The sequence below is a fragment of the Muscardinus avellanarius genome (genome assembly GCF_963383645.1).
Source record: "Muscardinus avellanarius genome assembly, chromosome: X".
NCBI classification, from domain to species: domain Eukaryota; kingdom Metazoa; phylum Chordata; class Mammalia; order Rodentia; family Gliridae; genus Muscardinus; species Muscardinus avellanarius.
This window is the reverse complement of record NC_137792.1, coordinates 104,990,829-105,009,663: the sequence shown is the minus strand read 5'-3', so window position 1 is coordinate 105,009,663 and position 18,835 is coordinate 104,990,829. Positions and strand designations below refer to the sequence as shown.

General features: G+C 36.1%; 1 protein-coding gene across 1 annotated transcript in view; it reads left to right on the top strand.

The window, feature by feature from the left end:
- The window catches only part of LOC308279015 (heat shock factor protein 3-like), a gene marked incomplete at both ends in the record, with an annotated part of 58,967 nt that overhangs the window by 13,717 nt on the left and 26,415 nt on the right, over positions 1 to 18,835 (top strand). Inside the window, 3 exons of the mRNA XM_080718984.1 lie at positions 802 to 910; positions 15,755 to 15,879; positions 18,076 to 18,300. Coding sequence (XP_080575110.1) covers positions 802 to 910; positions 15,755 to 15,879; positions 18,076 to 18,300 — 459 coding nt within the window. The remainder of the gene's footprint in view (positions 1 to 801; positions 911 to 15,754; positions 15,880 to 18,075; positions 18,301 to 18,835) is intronic.

Genomic DNA, 18,835 nt, shown 5'->3' with positions numbered 1-18,835 from the left:
GAGAATCACTGTTCGGGGACAGCCTCAGCTACAACTTAGTGAGGCTCTCTGCAACTCAGTGAGACCCTGTTTCAAAACATAATAATCTACATGGCTTCACTCTATGATATATTCAGAGTCCTTATAGGATATTTTCCCCCAGTTCTAGGGACTGAACCCAAGGTGCACACGATCACTGAACTATGCCCCTAGTCTATATATATATATATATATATATATATATATATATATATATATATTATGATTGGTGCATTGTAATCATACATCTTGATGAAATTCAAGGTGATAGAGCCATATATGTACAGTGTTTTATAGCCCTCCCCCAATTCCCACCCCATTCACTTTCCCTTCCCACTTTCCAGTGCTCAACACATTGATTTGCTTTGATATGTTTATGTATGTACATCATGACCATTGAGGTGTTCCCCTCTTCAAGTCTCCAAATATAATGATACTAAATTTTTGCTTTATATTTTCATATCTTTCCAATTTTTGTTAACAGATGCATTGCTGTTGATTTGTTGCTTTGTTGAAACATCACTTTTTCTACAAATAACATTTTTTTTGCAGTACTTGGGATGGAACCCAGGGGCGTTCTACCTGCAAGCTATACCCCAGTCCTATTTTTTATCCTTTATTTTGGAACAAGGTCTCACTGAGTTGAAAAGGGCCTCACTAAGTAGCTGAGGCTGTCTTCAAACCATGGTCTTCCTTTCTCAGCCTCCCAAATGCTGGGATATAAGGGTGTGCCACCACTCCCGGCTTTAAATAACAATTTTTTTTATCTTCTCTTATTTTTAGAATGGTCAGAGCTTTTGCATTATGAACAAACAAATCTTTGCCCAAAAAGTACTTCCAAGATACTTTAAACATAGCAACATATCCAGCTTCATACGACAGCTGAACATATGTAAGTATTTTATTTCTGTAAGTATTGTTAGAATTTAGTGGTATAACAAATAAAATACACTTTGTTTTAAATATATGAATATCACCTTGAATTGCATGAGGGCTCTTACTATCATTAAAACTGTACTTAGTTTGGCTTTATAGATTTGGGTTCCAAACATAAGAACTTCCTTTCTGGCAATACCTGCTTCCATTCTTTTGATTTATAGAATCTTGGAGCTGGATGGTACCAAATCATTTATCTAGTTTAATTCTATTATGTCAGAGCTAAGGAATGGGGCCTAAAGAGATTAAATATACTTGATCCAGGTCATACAGCTAGGCAAATCAAGTCTGGATTCCATTACTTTGATTAAAATATATTAGCTTTCCTCTCTCTAATCTTTAGAATTCAAGATCTGACATAGCACAGATGTGAGTCCTACTGCTGCCATAAAGCCTCTGTTTTTCACCATAGTACTTGTGTTTTATTATACAAATATTGAAATACATAAAAGTGTATACATATATATATATATATATATACACACTTAAGACATTCTTTTTGTAAAATTTTTATCTTGCATGTTTTCAACCTAGCATTATGTCATAAACATTTTGCAACACTTAAAATATTTATCTTGTGTAATACCATGAGATCATTATTAAAGCTGTACTCACATGTACACCCTTTTATTTTTTTATATATTAAAAGATACTTTTATTGAATATGTACCATTGATTCCCCAAAAAGCACATATACTCTCACTTTTCTCGTAGATGCAACTAAATCTAAGAAATGACGTAAAGGAAACCCATTTTCTTCTGAGGCAAGATGATATTTATTACACTTCTAGTGTTGTAACACAATTTATGTAACTAAATTGATATATTTACCCACACTCTCTATATAACAATGGATGTGAGACTTAAGGAGATGAGGACTTGTACAGCAAACAGACCCAAATAAACATTATGCTCTAGTTTCTACATTTGGTCCCAAACCACAGGTTATATTTATAATAAACAAACTCTACTATACATTCCATAGTTTGATTTCTACTCTAGTGGTGTTTTGATACACACAGACATGGCACAGATATTTTCAAGCCCCTGATCTATGTATCATCTTGCCTCTTTCGACTTATATTCAAAAATCCTCCAAACTATTTCTTTTGAAGCCTCTATATCACTTGATATAGAGATGGCCACTATCTCAAAAGTGGCATGCACACCCTTTTAAAAAGCTGCTTTCGCGGGGTGTGGTGGCACACACTTGTAATCCCAGCATTTGGGAGGCTGAGACTGGAGGATCGCGGTTCGGGGACAGCCTCATCTACAACTTAGTGAGGCTCTCTGCAACTCAGTGAGACCCTGTTTCAAAAAATAAATAATAAAAAATAGGGCTGGGGATGGAGCTCGGAGGAAGAATGCCCCTGGGTTCCATCTCCAGTACCTCAAAACAAAAAAGCTGCTTCATTTTTTTGTTTTCTCCCAAATTTTCATAATTAACTATTATTTTTATCGTAGGAAATACTATTAATATAAACATTTTGAAATATTATATTCAGGGCCTCAGGGCCTCAAAATGGTGGTAGGAAGAAGCACACAAAGGTATTGCTTTTAATCATCTGGGTTTAAGAAGCACAGCAACTTTATATTAACAGCACAATACTTTCATATAAAATGTTTGAGGTATAGCAAACAAAACCATAGGCATTGCAACAGCTTTACAGATTTTTTTTCATAAAGTGTCATGTTAATATAGGTACTTTCTCTGCTCATTTTTTTATTTTTTTCCGTACTGGGAATGGAACCCAGGGGCATTCTACCTCCGAGCTACACCCCCTGCCCTATTCTTTGTGCTTTACTTTTTTTTTGGTGGTACTGGGGTTCCTGGAAGCTCTTCTACCTCCGGGCTACACTCCCAGACCTATTTTATATTTTTATTCGGAAACAGGGCTGGCTTCGAACCTGCGCGATCCTCCTGTCTCCGCCTCCCAAGCGCGGGGATCACAAGCGTGCGCCACCACGCCCGGCTCTTTATTCTTTACTTTGAAACAGGGTCTCCCTGAGTTGCAAAGGGCCTACTTAGAGTAGCTGAGACTGTTGACAAACCACGATCCTCCGGTCTCAGGCTCCTTATTTTTCCTCTTTTCATTTTTCATAAGTATACCTTTCCTATTGAACCTGTTTTAACATAACTAGAGACGTAATCTATGTTCCTAGTTACTTAGGAGAATAGAAAACTATCCATGAACTTATGCCTTCCAGTGTTATTTTAGCATTTTAGATTTAATCAAATAATCTACAATGTGATTTCTTTATATACAATTCACAGAAGTTTCAAATAGAAGAAGTACATTGATGTTTTGTCCATACACGGGAATTCCAGTGTGTGTATAATGAAGAGGGGAGTGGGGAAGAAGCTGGGGAAAGCTCACCAAGTGCTGTTTATATGAGGATGTGAGACTATAATGCACCAATTAAAGTATAAAAATACATTAAGTTTTGCTCCATTGCATTTCATGCTTCTAAACTATTTTCACAGGAATATATATTCCCTGTATAAAATTTGAATTCAGTGTTTATAATGCCATACAGAAAGGAATAAATATTCCTTACTACTGTAGAAATTATAGTAAATTAGTCTAGGTCCATGGTAAGCAAATATACCTTGACTAATAGGATAGTCAGTAAGAAATGTAATAATACTCCATTTTACGTTGATTGCTTGTGTAGATTTGTGTGTGTGTGTGTGTATAAAGTTTATATGTGCCTGTTATAGAAAATAAACCCACAAGAGGAAAGTGAAAATCACTTTAGTATTATAATCTAAAAACAACTACAGATTAATAATATTTTATATATCCTAACTTTTTATTGCAGTACTAGGGATTGAACCCAAGGGGATTCTACGTCTGAGTTACATCCTCAGTCCGAATTTTATTCTTTATTTTGAAACAGAGTGTCACTTAATTGTGGAGGCCTAACTAAGTAGCTGAGGCTGGCCTCGAACCTGTGATCCTCCTGTTTCAGCCTTCCAAGTACTCAGATTACAAGCGTGAACCACCACGCCCAGCTATATACCCTAACTTTTATTTGTTTCCTTGTTCTATATGATGTTTTGAATGGTTTAAGTCTAATTTTATTTTATTTTGAGATGGGGTCCCACTATGTTGCCCTGACTGGCCTTGAACTCCTGGGCTCAAGTGATTCTCCTGCCTTAACCTCTCAAGTAGCTAAGGTAGCTGAGACTATAGGAACACATCACCCTTTGCATGACAATTTTTTAATTGATACATAATATTATATGTATTTATCATATATAAAATGATCGTTTTGGTTTTTTTGTGTGTGTGGTACTGGGGATGGAACTCAGGGATATTCTACCTCTGAGCTACACCCCTAGCCTTATTTTTTACTCAGGGGTGTCACTAAGTTGCAGAGAGCCTCTCTAAGTAGCTGGGGTTGGCCATGAACCTGTGATCCTCCTGTCTCAGTCACCCAAGCACTGAGAGTACAACCATGGACCATCACGCCCAGTTCAGCTTAGTGTTTTGAAGTATACATTGTGGAATGATTAAGTATAACTGTCTAGCGAATTAATTGCCTTAGCTGGGCATGGTGAGGTTATGCAATATTTGCCTGGCTTATTTCACTTAATATATAATATTAGTTTCATCCATGTTGTTATTAATAACAGGATTTCATTCTTTTTATGGCCAAATAGTATTCCACTGTATGTATTTTTGCTACATTTTATCCATCAATCCATAGATGGGTATTTTTTGATTCCATAAATGAACTATCACAAATAGTCCTGTAGTACACATAAGAGTGCAGAAATCTCTTCAACATACTGATTTAATTTCCTTTGGATATATGCCCAGTAGTGGGATTGCTGGATCATGTTGTAGTTTTACTTTTAATATTCTGAGAAATTTCCATACTGTTTTCCATAATGGGTATTCTAATTTACATCCAAAGTTCTTTTTTCTCTACATCCTCAACAACTTATCTTTTGTCTTTGTGATACTATGTTAGCAGGTATTAAATGAGATCTCATTGTTATTATCATTTTTATTTTCTTGGTGATTAGTGATGTTGAACATTTTTTGTATGCCTGTTGGCCATTTCTATGTATTCCTTTAAGAAATATATGTTTAAGTCTTTTGATCTTTAAGTGCTTGCTCATACTTTTTAAATTGAAGTTATTTGTTGTCTTGTTTATTGAGTTGAGATTTTATGTATTTTGGATACTAACCTCTTTTAAGATTCATAGTTTGCAAATATTTTTTTCATTCTGTAGGTTGTCCTATAACTCTGTTGTTTGTTTTCTTTAGTTTGATATAATTCCATTTGTCTATTTTTACGTATGTTTTTCAAAAAATCATTACCCAGAACAATAGCATGGAGCATTTTTCCTGTTTTATTTTAGCAGTTTCATAGTTGTGAATCTCATATTTAAAACTTTATGCCATTTTTTTTTTGCAGAACTGGAGATTGAACCCAGGGGCATTCTACCTCTGAGCTACATTCCTAGCCCTGTTTTTTAATTCTTTGGTTTGAAACAGGGTCTCACTAAATTGTGGAGGGCCTAAGTAGTTGAGGCTGGCTGCAAACCTGTGATTCTCCTGTCTCAGCCTCCTAAGTATTGGGATTACAAACATGCACCACCGTGCCTGGCAACCTTTATGCCATTCTGAGTTGGCTTTTCCATTTTGTGAAAGCAATATCTAATTGCATTCTCTATCATCCAGTTCTTTAAATACCATTTATTGAAGAGACTTCTTTTCCCGTTATGTGTTCTTGGCACATGTTTTGAAAATCATTTGTTTGTAGATTAATGGTGTGTGTGTGTGTGTGTGTGTGTGTGTGTGTGTGTGTGTGTGTTAGTTACTGGGGATGGAATCCAGAATCATTCTACCTCTGAGCTACACCTCCAACTCAATTTTTTATTCTTTATTTTGAATCAGGGTCTCACTGAGTTGCAAGGGTCCTCACTAAGCAGCTGAGGATGTCTGTGAACTGTAATCCTCCTGTCTCAGCCTTCCAAATGCTGGGATTACAAGCGTGCACCACCACTCTTGGCTTATGGATTTATTTTTGCACTCTTATCTATTCCATTAATCTGTGTGTCTGTTTTTATGCCAAATTCATGCTACTTTGGTCACTAGAGTTTTGTAAAATATTTTAAAGTTTTGTAGTATGATTCCTCCAGCTTTGTTCTTTTTACTCAGTATTACTTTGGCTATTTGTTATATACCCCAAAATTCTTAATGCTTATGTAGGAAGTACTAGCAATCTATTTTCCTAGTTTCCTTCATCCTATTCCCTCATGGTACAAGATTAGTGGTTTAAACTGGGCATGGCATAGTGTCACACGTCTATAAACCCAGTACTTAAGAGACTGAGACAAGAAGATAGCAGGTTTAAGGCCAGTCTCAGCAACTTAATGAGACCCCGTTTCAAAAACAAAAAATAAAAAGGGTTAGGGGTATGGTTTGTAGGTGGAATGCCCATAGTTTCAATTCCAGTACGAAAAATAATAATAACCAAAATGAAATAATCACATTTTAACTTGTATTCCATCCTTTAATCTGTCCTAATAAATTATATGCAGTTTTTGTTCTAATAGTTTATAAATTATATTGTTTTATCTTTGCAAAACAAAAATCTCATTGTGTTGCTTCCAAAACTTTAGTTGGTTCTGACACAGTTCTTAGGCAAAATACCAACTCCTCAGTCTGACATCCATACTCTGTAGTTCAACCATATCCAGTGTTTTCTATGCCTTCTTGCCCCACCTCTACTCCTGTCCATGATGTGTGTGTGTGTTTCTGTGTCTGTTTTTGTGTGTGTGTGCATGCACATTTTTTACTATGCAGGGTAATTACTCTCTTTACATGCTTTTACCGATGTTTCTCAAATCAACTACAGTGAAGGATACTTTTTTACATATACTGAGGATTTCTACCACTGAGATATATTCTAGCCCCAATTAAATATTTTTTAAAATTGTGAAACAGGATCTCTCTAAGTTGCTGAGGCTGGCCTCAAACCTGCAATCCTCCTGTCTCAGCTTCCCAAGTACTGGGATTACCAGCATGTGCCACTGGGCCTGGCTAGATGGATACATTTAATTTTTTTTTCCTGTTTATTGCAAACTAATACTTTGCAAAATATAATAAGAATTGATTTTTAATGCTTGAATGTTATATCAGTGTTGAATTACTATAAATGTATTTAAAGGACTGCTTTCAATTTTTATACCTATATCATCACTAACCAGTAACAAATGGTTTGCAGACCAGTCAAGTCCCTACTGTAATTTTTGTATTATGTCCATAGACTTTTCTGTACCACTGCCTTTCTTCATTCTGTTTCCTTTGTGTGAAATCCTCTTTCTCCCCAACTCCATTTCCAGTATCTGCTTATCAGAGTTCTGTTTATCTTTCAAGTTCCAGCTCAAAATTTAGCTCCTTCAGTAAGCTTCATATGTCAGAATTAATCTTTTCTTTCCACATAGGCCCACAGTACTTCACTGATATGACAACCACAGTGCTTATAACAGTCCGACTTATTTAATAAATTCAAATACTGTATGATTCACTTATGTAAAGTGGACAATTCCTTGGATTTTAGTATATTCAGAGTTGTGCAACTTACAGTCACAATCCACTTTGAGTGTATTTCTGACACTCCTAAAAGAAACTTCGCGCTAATTAGCAGTCACTCCCATTCCCTGACTCCACAAAACCAGAATTTTATTATGGTTATTTGTGTGTACATATGTCTCCTTTATAAGGTTGTGACTTCATTGATGATAGATATTTGGGAGGGTGCTTTTGCTATCTCTAAAATAAGACTATGAAGAAGTTTAGAGAGAATGTAGTGTTTTGATGTGGTTCTGGGTACTGAGTTTAGGACCTTTCACATACTAGGCAAGTACTCTACCACCAAGCTGTATTCCCACTCTATTCATTCATTAAGTCAGGCAGTCATTCGTTTGTTCATTTAAAGACAAAATCTCACTGAGTTCCACAAGCTGGCCTCAAAATTGCAGTCCTCTTCCTCCCAAGTAGCCGGGATTATAGGTGTGTGTCACCACACCCAGCTGAGTACAGTGTTTATAACAATTATTATTGCATGTATTCTAATGGCTGAATTATTTGTCTGTTGTATGTTAGACAGATTGTCTGCTAAAGACAAGTTTCAGAAACCTCTTATTTAGACGTGCCTTGGATGAACTGCAGCATTTAGTTCTCACAATTTTGTTTTCCTGAGAACTTACAGATGTTAAGGAAAACTACATCTGCTGCTGATCATCCGCTCCCAAATGACCTAGTCTTTTTTTGTTTTTATTTTCTGTGTTCAACATGTTAGCAGGGGTTTTTAAATAAATATATTGGATTCATTAAATATTCCCATGTAGGTTTTCTTCCTATGAAATTCTATGGGAGAGTTTTTATTCTTATGACAGATTAGTTTTCTACAAAGACAACTCTGAATTTTTCTATTCTATGGATTTTTTCCAAACATATTTGCAATATTCCTATCCACTCTGGACATAATTCATTGTTCCCTCCTACATGTTTCCAAGTACTTGTCCATGCTATTACTTCATATTCAACCATGCTGTGTTATAGTAATCGTGAATCTTTTTATCTTCCCTGCTAGACTGTTAGCTTTTTGCAAACAGGAATTTTATCTTCTTGATTTGTTTGTCTTCTGTAGAGTCAGGCCAACTAGTTACCCAAGATTAAGTTGTGTTTCAGAAATGTTTGTTAAATGTGTGGATGATAAGAAATTTAGAGTTGTAGAGTAGAGGGCCATGGGGCATATTAGTTTTTTTGATTTGTGAGTATATTTCAAATGGAAAGGAATCATAGATTTCTTTTTTTAAAAAAATGGGTCTTCAGCCAAGCATGGTGGCACACTGCTGTAATTTTAGTGACTGAGAAGGCTGAGGTAGAAGGATTGCAAATTTGTGGTCAGCTTGAACAATTTAAATGGTTCTTGTACCAAAATAAAAGAGAGAGCTGAGTGTATTGTCTCACACCTGTAATCCCAGGACATCAGAGGATGAGACAGGAGGATTGCAAGTTCAAGGTCAGCCTCAACAAGTTAGTGAGCCCCTGTTTCAAAATAAAAGCAAAACGGGTTGGGGGTGCAGTTCAGTGGTAAAGTCCTCCTGGGTTCAATTCCTAGTGCCACAAATATTTTTTTTTTAAAAAAAGAGAGCTAGAGATGTAGTTCAGTGGTAAAGCACCGTTGGATTCAATCCCTTGCACAGCAGAAAAAAAGTAGGTCTTCAATCAGAAAAATAAGAACCCTCAAGTGAATAGCTTTTATGCTATCCGCTTTGACAGAAGACGTAAGAACAGGAAATGAAAAATAAACTTCTCGCCGCATGAGAGAGAAATAATGGTTCAGAAAGTAATTTGGAAAATAAATTGTCTTCTTTGAAAATATATTCTATCAGCCTGGCCGTGGTGAACTACACTTTTAATCCCATCTACTAGGCACACTGGGCAACTTCATGAGATCCTGTCTCAAAAAAAAAAAAAAAAGGGCTAGGGTTGTAGTTCAGTGGTAAAGCACTCCTAGGGTTCATCCCCAGTGCCAATGCACTCATACATGAATATATATATATATATATATATATATATATATATACATACATATGTATATACACACATATATACATACATACACATATATACATATGTATATACACATAGAAAATATATATGAAATATATATGTTATTGAAATAAATGAATATATAAAATAAATGTATACTCTCCCCGAAAAAAGTGCCAGGCTTTAGCTGGGCACGGTGGCACACACTTATAATCTCAGTTCTTGGGAGGCTGAGGCAGGAAGATTGCAAGTTTGAGAACAGACTCAGCAAGTAGTGAGACTCTCATCAACCTAGTGAGACCTTTTTTCAAAATAAAGAATAAAATAGGCCTGAGGGTATAGTTCAGAAGTAGAATACACCTGGATTCAACCCCCAGTACCAAAAAATGTGTCAGGCTTTGATTACATTGATTTTGCTTTTGATACAAATGCGAAGAAAACCTAAAAGATAGCTCTCACTTTAAAGCAAGTTGTTGTATTCCTATACTAGAAAATTACTTTATTTTATTGGTGCATTGTAGCCATACATCTTAATGGGATAAAAGACTTGTAGAGACATACATGCACACATCATCCAATTAGCCCTTACCTGATCCCCCCCATTCCCTCCCCATCCCTCCTACCCATGCTTGGCTTAGTGATTGACTTTGATATGTTTGTTTAAGTACACCATGTGCTTTAGAGAGTTTCCCTCTTCCCCCTCACATCCCCTCAGTTAGGTCACCTTATTTGCTTTTCTATAGGATCTCCTTTATATAGAGTTCCTCCTGTTACCCATTTCTCCCTAGCATTCGCATATAAGGGAAAGCATCTGATTTCTTATTTTTTTGTGACTGACTAATCTCACTTAGCATAATGTCCTCCAGTTCCCTCTATTTTCCTGTAAATGGTGTAATTGTGTATTTCTTATTGGGTTTTTACTGGTGCGCTGTATTTATACATCATAATGGTGTAAAAACTTGTGTAAACATAAATACACACATCACCCAGCCAGCCCCCACCAAGTCCCTCCTCCCTTCCCATCACTCCCTCCCATTCCTGGCTTAGTGATTGACTATGATATGAATAAGTACCTTGTGTGTTTTAAAGAGTTTCCTTTCCCCCCTCCCATCCCCACAGTTAGGTTGCCTTATTTGCTCTTCTATAGGATCTCTTTTTAAACCTGGAATTCCTCCTATGACCCATTTCACCTTAGCTTTCACATAATAGGGAAAGCATCCGATTTCTAGCTTTTTGCGACTGACTAATCTCACTTAACATACCAGTTACATCCATTTTCCTGTAAATGCTGCAATTGTGTTTTTTTATGGCTGAGTAAAATTCCATTGTGTACATATCCTACAGTTTTGTAATCCATTTATCTGTTGATGGACATCTTGGCTGGTTCCATAGTTTGGCTATGGTGAATTGTGCAGCTATGAACATAGATACTCATGCATTAATTTGGTAGTTTGGTTTCCTTTCCTTTGGGTAGATACCCAGAAGTGGTATTGCTGGATCAATGGTAAGTTTGTTCCCATTTTTCTGAGGATTCTCCATACTGTTTTCCAAAGTGGTTGCACTAATTTGCAATCACACCAACAGTGTAGTAGAGTTCTCACTTCTCTAAGTCCTCACCAGCATTTGTTGTTGTTTGTGTTTTGAATGATTACCATTCTAGTCTGAGTTAGGTGAAATCTCAGGGTAGTTTTGATTTTCATCTCTCTGACTGCTAACGATGTTGAACATTTTTTTCATGCATTTACTAGCCATTTGAATTTCTTCTTTCTTGAAGTGTCTAATTCACTTGCCCGTTTTTGATTGGGTTATTTGTTTTCTTAGTGCTGAGTTTCTTGAGTTCTCTATATATGCTAGATATTAGTCCTCTATCAAAGGAGTAGGTGGCAAAAATCTTCTCCCATGTCCACACAAGTTTTTTACCCCAATATGATGTATGAATATAATGCACCAATAAAAAATTTAAAAAAATCTTCTCCCATTCTGTTGGCTCTTGACTGAGGTTCTTGATAGTTTCCTTTGCTGTACAGAAACTCTTTAGTTTCATGCAATCCTACATATTTATTCACCTTTTAGTTTCTTGTGCCTTTGGGGTTTTGTTGAGAAAGTTTTTATCTGTGCCTATGTGTTGCAGTTTTGGGCCTATGCCCTCTTCAAGGAGCCTGAAAGTCTCTGGTCTAATTTCCAAGTCTTTGATCTATTTTGAATAGGTAGAATGAATATCATTAAAATGGCCATACTTCCAAAAGTGATCTACAGATTCAATGCAATGCCCATTAAATTACCAAGATCATTCCTCACAGACATAGTCCTTAAATTCATGTGGAACAACAAAAAACCCAGAATAGCCAAAGTAGTTCTCAGTAACAAAAACCACGCAGGAGGAATCACAATACCTGATTTTAAACTATAGTACAAAGCCATTGTAATAAAAACAGCATGGTACTGGCACAAAAACTGATAAATAGACCAATGGATCAGAATAGAAGACCCAGAAACAAATTCACACTTACAGCCAATTGATTTTTGACAAAGGGGCCAAAAACATACACTGGAAAAAAGCCTGTTCAACAAATGGTGTTGACAAAACTGGTTAACCATATGCAGAAAAATGAAAATTAATCCCACTTTCTCACCCTGCACTAGAAAATTCTTTTTTTTGGGGGGGGAGGGTTGTACTGGAGATGGAACTCTTCTACTTCCAGGCTACACTCCCAGACCTATTTTATATTTTTATTTGGAAACAGGGTCTCTTAAGCCAGTGAAGCTGGCTTTGAACCTGCGTGATCCTTCTGTCTCTACCTCCCAAGTGCAGGAATTACAAGTGTGTGCCACCACGCCCAGCTAGAAAATTCTTAAGAAATTTTGTATTCATTTTATCTTACATATTTTATTGACATAATAATTGTGCAAATTTATAGAGTACAATGTGGTACTTTAATACACACATATATATGCATTGAATATCAATTCAAAGTAATCATCATACCTGTAATATCCAACATTTATCATTTCTTGTGTTGAGACAATTCAGTCTCCCCTTCTAGCTGTTTTGAATTATGGTCACCCTGCTTTTGAATAGATCATCAGAATTTATATCTTCTATTTAATTAAGTTTGAACATATCGACAAAATTCTCATTTCCCTAGCCACCCCACCCTCCCCAGTCACTGGTAACCAGTATTCTCTATTTCTATGAGAACAACTGTTTCAAGATTTTACATATGAGTGAGGTCATTCAGTACTTTTCTTTCAGAGCCTGTCTTATTTCATTTAATATAACGTACTCTAGTTCTATTTTTGCTGTTATGAATGACAGGATTTTGTTCTTTATGGCTAAATAATATTCCATTGTGTATATACCATACTTTCCATGGATGAACACTTAAGCATAAGAGTAGAAGTGAATGATCTACACAAGAGGGTCTGAACTACCTCTTTGAATAATATGTTGCAAACATGAGGATACCATAGCATCTTCTTTTGCATGGTAAAATATAATTTAGCAGAGATTCATCCATTCAGAATTTGTGATTTCTCACACCTTTTGATATTGGAGTGGTCTTTAAAATTTATATAAAAGTAGCTCAAATGAATGCAGAGAAGATAGAGTGGTTCATGGCTTAGGATGAAAAGAGAAAACTTAATGAATAAAAATAACAAAAGAGAGTGATATAATACCCAAAAATTTTAAAAAAATATCACGGAGACTGGGGAAGCAACTCTACTATTCATTAGGCACTGGTCTGATCCCCAGCACCCTCCCTCACTATATACATATAGAGAGAAATTTCTTTTCTTCTCATATTCAGCTTGATTTAGTGGAGGGATTTGAAGATAGGATAATGTTATCTGATTTTCACCCTTTTCCATAGAAAGAACATTTCTTTTATTGCCCCAAATTAACAAGAATATAAGAAGCTGCTTAGGTCTCAAAAAGATAGTCACTACTTAGGTGAGTTGATTTATGAATGCCCAGAAGATAATTATAAAGATTATAAAGATTGCCTTCATTGACTCAGCTGTAGATATCTCTCTAGCAAGGTACATTGAGATGGGTCATGATAGACACTGAAGAATAGAAAACAGTTTAATATCCTATCACATAAAATATGTTGATTTTTTAAAATTATGAAACTTTGAAAGTAAGGGCTAATAATTTAAAAACATAAATCTTATTCATTCTTCAGTCCTGTTTTTCAAATAGAGGGTAATAAGGTCCATCTTGCCACCCAGCAAAGCAGGTATGAGTGTTATTTAAAGCCCAAGTATTTGGCCTGGCTTGGTAGTGCACACTTGTAATCCAGCATTTAGGAGGCTGAGACAGGGCCAGCCTCAGATACTTAGTGAGGCCCTTTGCAACCCAGTGAGACCCTGTTTTGAGGTAAAGAATAAAAATTATGGCTGGGGGTGTAGCTCATAGGTATGATGCCCTTGGGTTCCATTCCCAGTATGGCAAAAAATAATAAAATAAAGCCCAAGTAGGAAACTTACTACATTAAGTATTGCTGCTAGTCTCTATTAGTATAGATGTGATGATTTGCTTCCTCATCAGGCCATTTTAAAAAATTCTGTTCAGAACCTGGAATAAACCAGGTGTGTTGGAGCACACTTGCAATTCCAGCGCTTGGGAGGCTGAGACAGGAGGATCTCACAGGTTCAAAGCTAGCCTCAGAGACTGAGTGAGGCTCTCAGCAACTTAGTGAGAGCCTGTTTCCAAATAAAATATAAAAATAAGTCTGTAAATATATCCTAGAGGTAGAAAAGCCCCTGGGTTCCAGCCCCGGTACCACACACACAAAAATAAAGAACCTGGAATAAGATAGACTCTAGATGTATTTGGAAACCATGGCCTTCCTCAGAGAGAAGCAGAAAAGGAAAGTTAGACTCCTTTACATATGAGAAAATAATGTTTCAGAAACAGTATTTTATATACATACTCTGGTTAATGGCTATTGGTATAATTTTTTCCTTTCCTTGCTTAGTTTCTGTGAACTATGAATTCCTGTGTATGTTCATAAGTCCAGATTCCTATATGGGCTTAAAGAAAGAGGATGGGTAAGCCACATCTAGTGTCAACAAATAAGTCTAAGTACATCATTATACTGCTGTTGCCATCCTTTCCCAGCTCCCTATCAATCATACACCAGACAGAATTTGGAAAGCTGCAATTCTGGGGTGTGTGTGTGTGTGTGTGTGTGTGTGTGTGTGTGTGTGTTGGAGAGGCAGAACCCAAGGCCTCATGCATGCTAAGTAAGCATTCTACCACTGCATTATATCCTACTATGTCCCCATCTTTATTCCATATATTCATTCTCCTTCTCTCTCTCTCCCTCTCTCCTCTCTCTCTCCCTCTCTCCTTCTGTCTCTCTCTCCTTCTGTCTCTCTCTCCTTCTGTCTCTCTCCTCTCTCTCCCTCTCTCTCTCTCTCTCTCTCTCTCTCTCTCTCTCTCTCTCTCTCTCTCTCTCTCATTCTTAGGAGTGTCTTAGGAGTGAACCTAGGAGCATTCTGCTTTTGAGCTACACTTCCCTTTATTGTTTTTTTTTAATTTTGAAATATGGTCTTTCTAAGTTGCTGAAGTTTTAAGTTGCTGAGGTTAGCCTCAAACCTGTGATCCTCCTGTCCTAGCTTCCCAAGTACTAGGATTATAGACTTGTGCTACCATGCCTGGCTTCCACTCCTTTTAAATAGTATAGGTTACTGATCTTTACTGTGCTTCAGCTGGATTAGTTTTAAAACTGTCTATTCAGATCTTTATCCCATTTAACTGGGTTGTTTTTTGTTCTTGATTTTTTAGGGACAGATGATCTAGTTTATTATTCTGTCCAAGTTCCTTTTTTCCCTCTTTCTCATGCTGCCTTTCTTAGTATTTTCCAAAGTATAAGCAGAGCCCTGAAATACAAATCACTTCATTTTGCTCCCACTCAGTAATCTTTTAGTTAAAATGAGGCTTGAGGATTATTCATAGATTTTAATCATCCATGCTTCCTTGCTAGTACCCTAGAATCATTTGTAAGTTTTATATGAGTAACGTAAAATTAGCTATTGAGACTATAGCTCCCAAGTTTGAAATTAGGCTATTATAATGCACCAATTGTTATGTTGTGGTGGTCAAATATTTTTCAGTGTTGCTTATTTTTTCTGATAATTTCAGCTCTCCTATCAGAGTTTATTCTATTATCTTTTATTGTTATTGGTTTATTTTGTTTTTGTTTTACTAGATGGTTTTCGAAAGGTTGCATTAGAGAATGGAAGAATTAGCCAGGGGAACACAGGTGTTATGGAATTTCAGCATCCATTCTTCAAAAAGGGAGGAGCCACACTTCTGGAAAACATCAAGCGCAAGGTAAGATGATTGTTTTCCCACAACCTTGGTAACATTTTGGGCCACAACAAGTCTTTTCCTAGATCTAAACATTTTATAATTCTTCTAAGTCTTCAGGGTCAAGTTGCTGAAATTTGGCATCTGGAAACTGATTTGCTAGGTACTTTCTCTAGTTTTCTGGAAAGATAACCTGAAGATATCAATTTATCCAGACTTATTACTGCTCTTCCTGAAGTATATTATATTGCTTTTTTTTAGTTTTTTTAATCATAAATATTGGGCTATAACCTTTTAGTAAGTAGACAGAGAATACTGGAATAAGTTAGGATGTAATAGCTATTTTGCTATATTTTTAAATTTGTTATACTGGGGATTTAACCCAGGAGCATTCTCTCTCTGAAATATACCCTCAGCCATTTTTTTAAAATTTGGAACAGGGTTTCACTAAGTTATTGAGGGCAGCCTCTAACCTGAGATCCTCCTGTCCCAGTCTCCCAAGAACTGAGATTGCAAGTTTGCACCACCTCACCCGGCTCATTTTACTATTTTTTATAATGAGCAAATTAACTGCTGAACCTATCTGTTCATACCCAGAGCTGCTTTAAAAATCAAGACAGAATGTAAAACAATAATGCAGTTTTTCATTCATGAGACATCTACATATGTTGATATTTCACATGAACATATTTGTACTGAAGAACATGACATTTGTGTACTAGAAGTTTAAGACCAAAAGCAGTCTCAGGAAGGTTTGGAATATCACTTAGATTGGTGTTTCTCAGTGCATGATTTATGAACTCCTAATACTTCTTGAGACATTTTTGGGAGACTTATGAGGTTGAAACTATTTTCATTATAATATCATAACATTGCTTTTTTCTCTTTTTATTCTTTCATGAGTACACACTGGAATATTCTCAAGAATACATAAATGTCTGATTATATCATCACTATTATGTTAATGAGTAATGTGCTTATTAGTGCAACTTTTAAAGAAATTAATATTTAAAATTTATCAAATTTAAATTATGATGTGGCAAATATTAATAGATATAGGCCATATGAATATAATCTCTTTGGGTTTCAAAAACATTTTAAGAGTCTAAAGAGCCACAGAAATAGACCAGACTTGTTATACGGCACCTTATTCATAATAACAAAGCAACACAGACTTCAGATCTTTTGTTCTGGTTTGTTAACTTTTGAGTCCATTCATTTAGAGAATATTTGGGAAATATATATATATATATATCATCCACAGAGGAGGTGACTAGGTTGCAGGCTAAACAGATGATATGTAATTTCTTCATTTTCACAGAATCAAAACAGATTTCAGGTTCACTTCAAATATAATTGTACTCTCTTCTGGATCCTGATAAAATATATAATCTGTGCTACTCAGTTGCCATTCATTATATACATGGATAAGCATTTTTATTATTTAAATATCTAACTGTCTCTCCTGTTAATTTATATGAGTAATCTTTGACAAATCAGTTCATTCCTCAGACATCTCTGTAGCAAGTAAAACAAGTTGGAAGTTTCTATTCACAATTTTCAAGTTTCAACTTGAGACTCCTAGCTTCTGTATTTCCTTGTTGGCTAGAACCCAGTCTTAATCACAGTAGTGACATGATATAAATCTATAACTTACAGTAATTGATAATGTGATATGTTGCTTTATTGTTTTTATTACTTCTCTTATACAATGTATTAAATGTTTTAACAAAATTTTTATTGTGCCTATTTTGTGAGATCCTGAACATATAAGATTTTAACAGATCTATTAAATATGATGATGATGTATCTTATAGGCATACGCAAACAGTACAGATCTAAATTATTTAAACTTGTTCAGTCACCACCTGTGGAAATAATTACAATGTTATTATAGACATTATTCTGTACTAAATTGTAAAGCCCTAACAGTCAACTTCATTTCATAAAATATCTAGTTTTACATGCTCCTATCCCAGAAGCCCTATAAAATTAATCTATAGTTGGCTTGTTTTTGAAAATTAATCTCAATGTAGATTATCCATAAGGTAAAGCCTGCTGCTCACAATCACTTCCAAGCAGAAAAAAGCTGGATAAGGGTCAGAGTTCAATTCTAAACAGGATTAAATGTGTGTATGGGAGTACATTCCAGATGAACATACTTTTCTGTGTGTTAAAGTCACATATAATTGTTTCGTAGATTTTTTTTCTTTTATAAAGAAAGCAGACTGCCACGTGCAGTGCCTCATTTGGATGCGTCTGGAGTCTTGGAAGCTTGACTACCCTACATCCTCCTACAAATGGACTTTGAGAGCTTGTTTGGAGGTTCTAGCAGGGGAGCACAGCTACTCGTATACACTTGACAAAAGACCAGTCCTCCTCTATATGGGGAAGGTCGTCCTCTTAGACCGAGCACGCAGCTTTGGGAGGGATGCACATGGAGCGGTGAGGGAGGAAGGGGACACCCGCCTAGCCAGCCAGATCAGCCGAATCAACCCTGGAGATCAATGGGGTAACAGATGTCGCAGCCAGATCGCCCTCACATCCTATTTTGTAGATTTTGTTTCATTGTAGTTCACGGTAAACATATTTTATTCTCCTGTAGGATATTTCACTTCTTTTGAAACAGGAACCACAACTTACTTATCATTGTAATTTTTTTTTTTTTACTGGTGTATTGTACTCATACATCTTTTTTTGTGTGTGGTACTGGGGTACAACCAGGGGCTTTTCTACCTCTGGGCTATACGCCCAGACCTATTTTATACTTTATTTAGAAACAGGGTCTCACTAAGTTGCTGAGAGCCTCACTAAGTAGCTGAGGCTGGCTTCAAACCTGTGTGATCCTCCTGTCTCAGCTTCCCAAGTGCAGGGATTACAAGCATGTGCCACCACGCCCAGCTGTATTCATATATCTTAATGAAATGCAAGATGATGGAGACTTACATGTACACATTACCCATTTAGCCCTTACCCAATT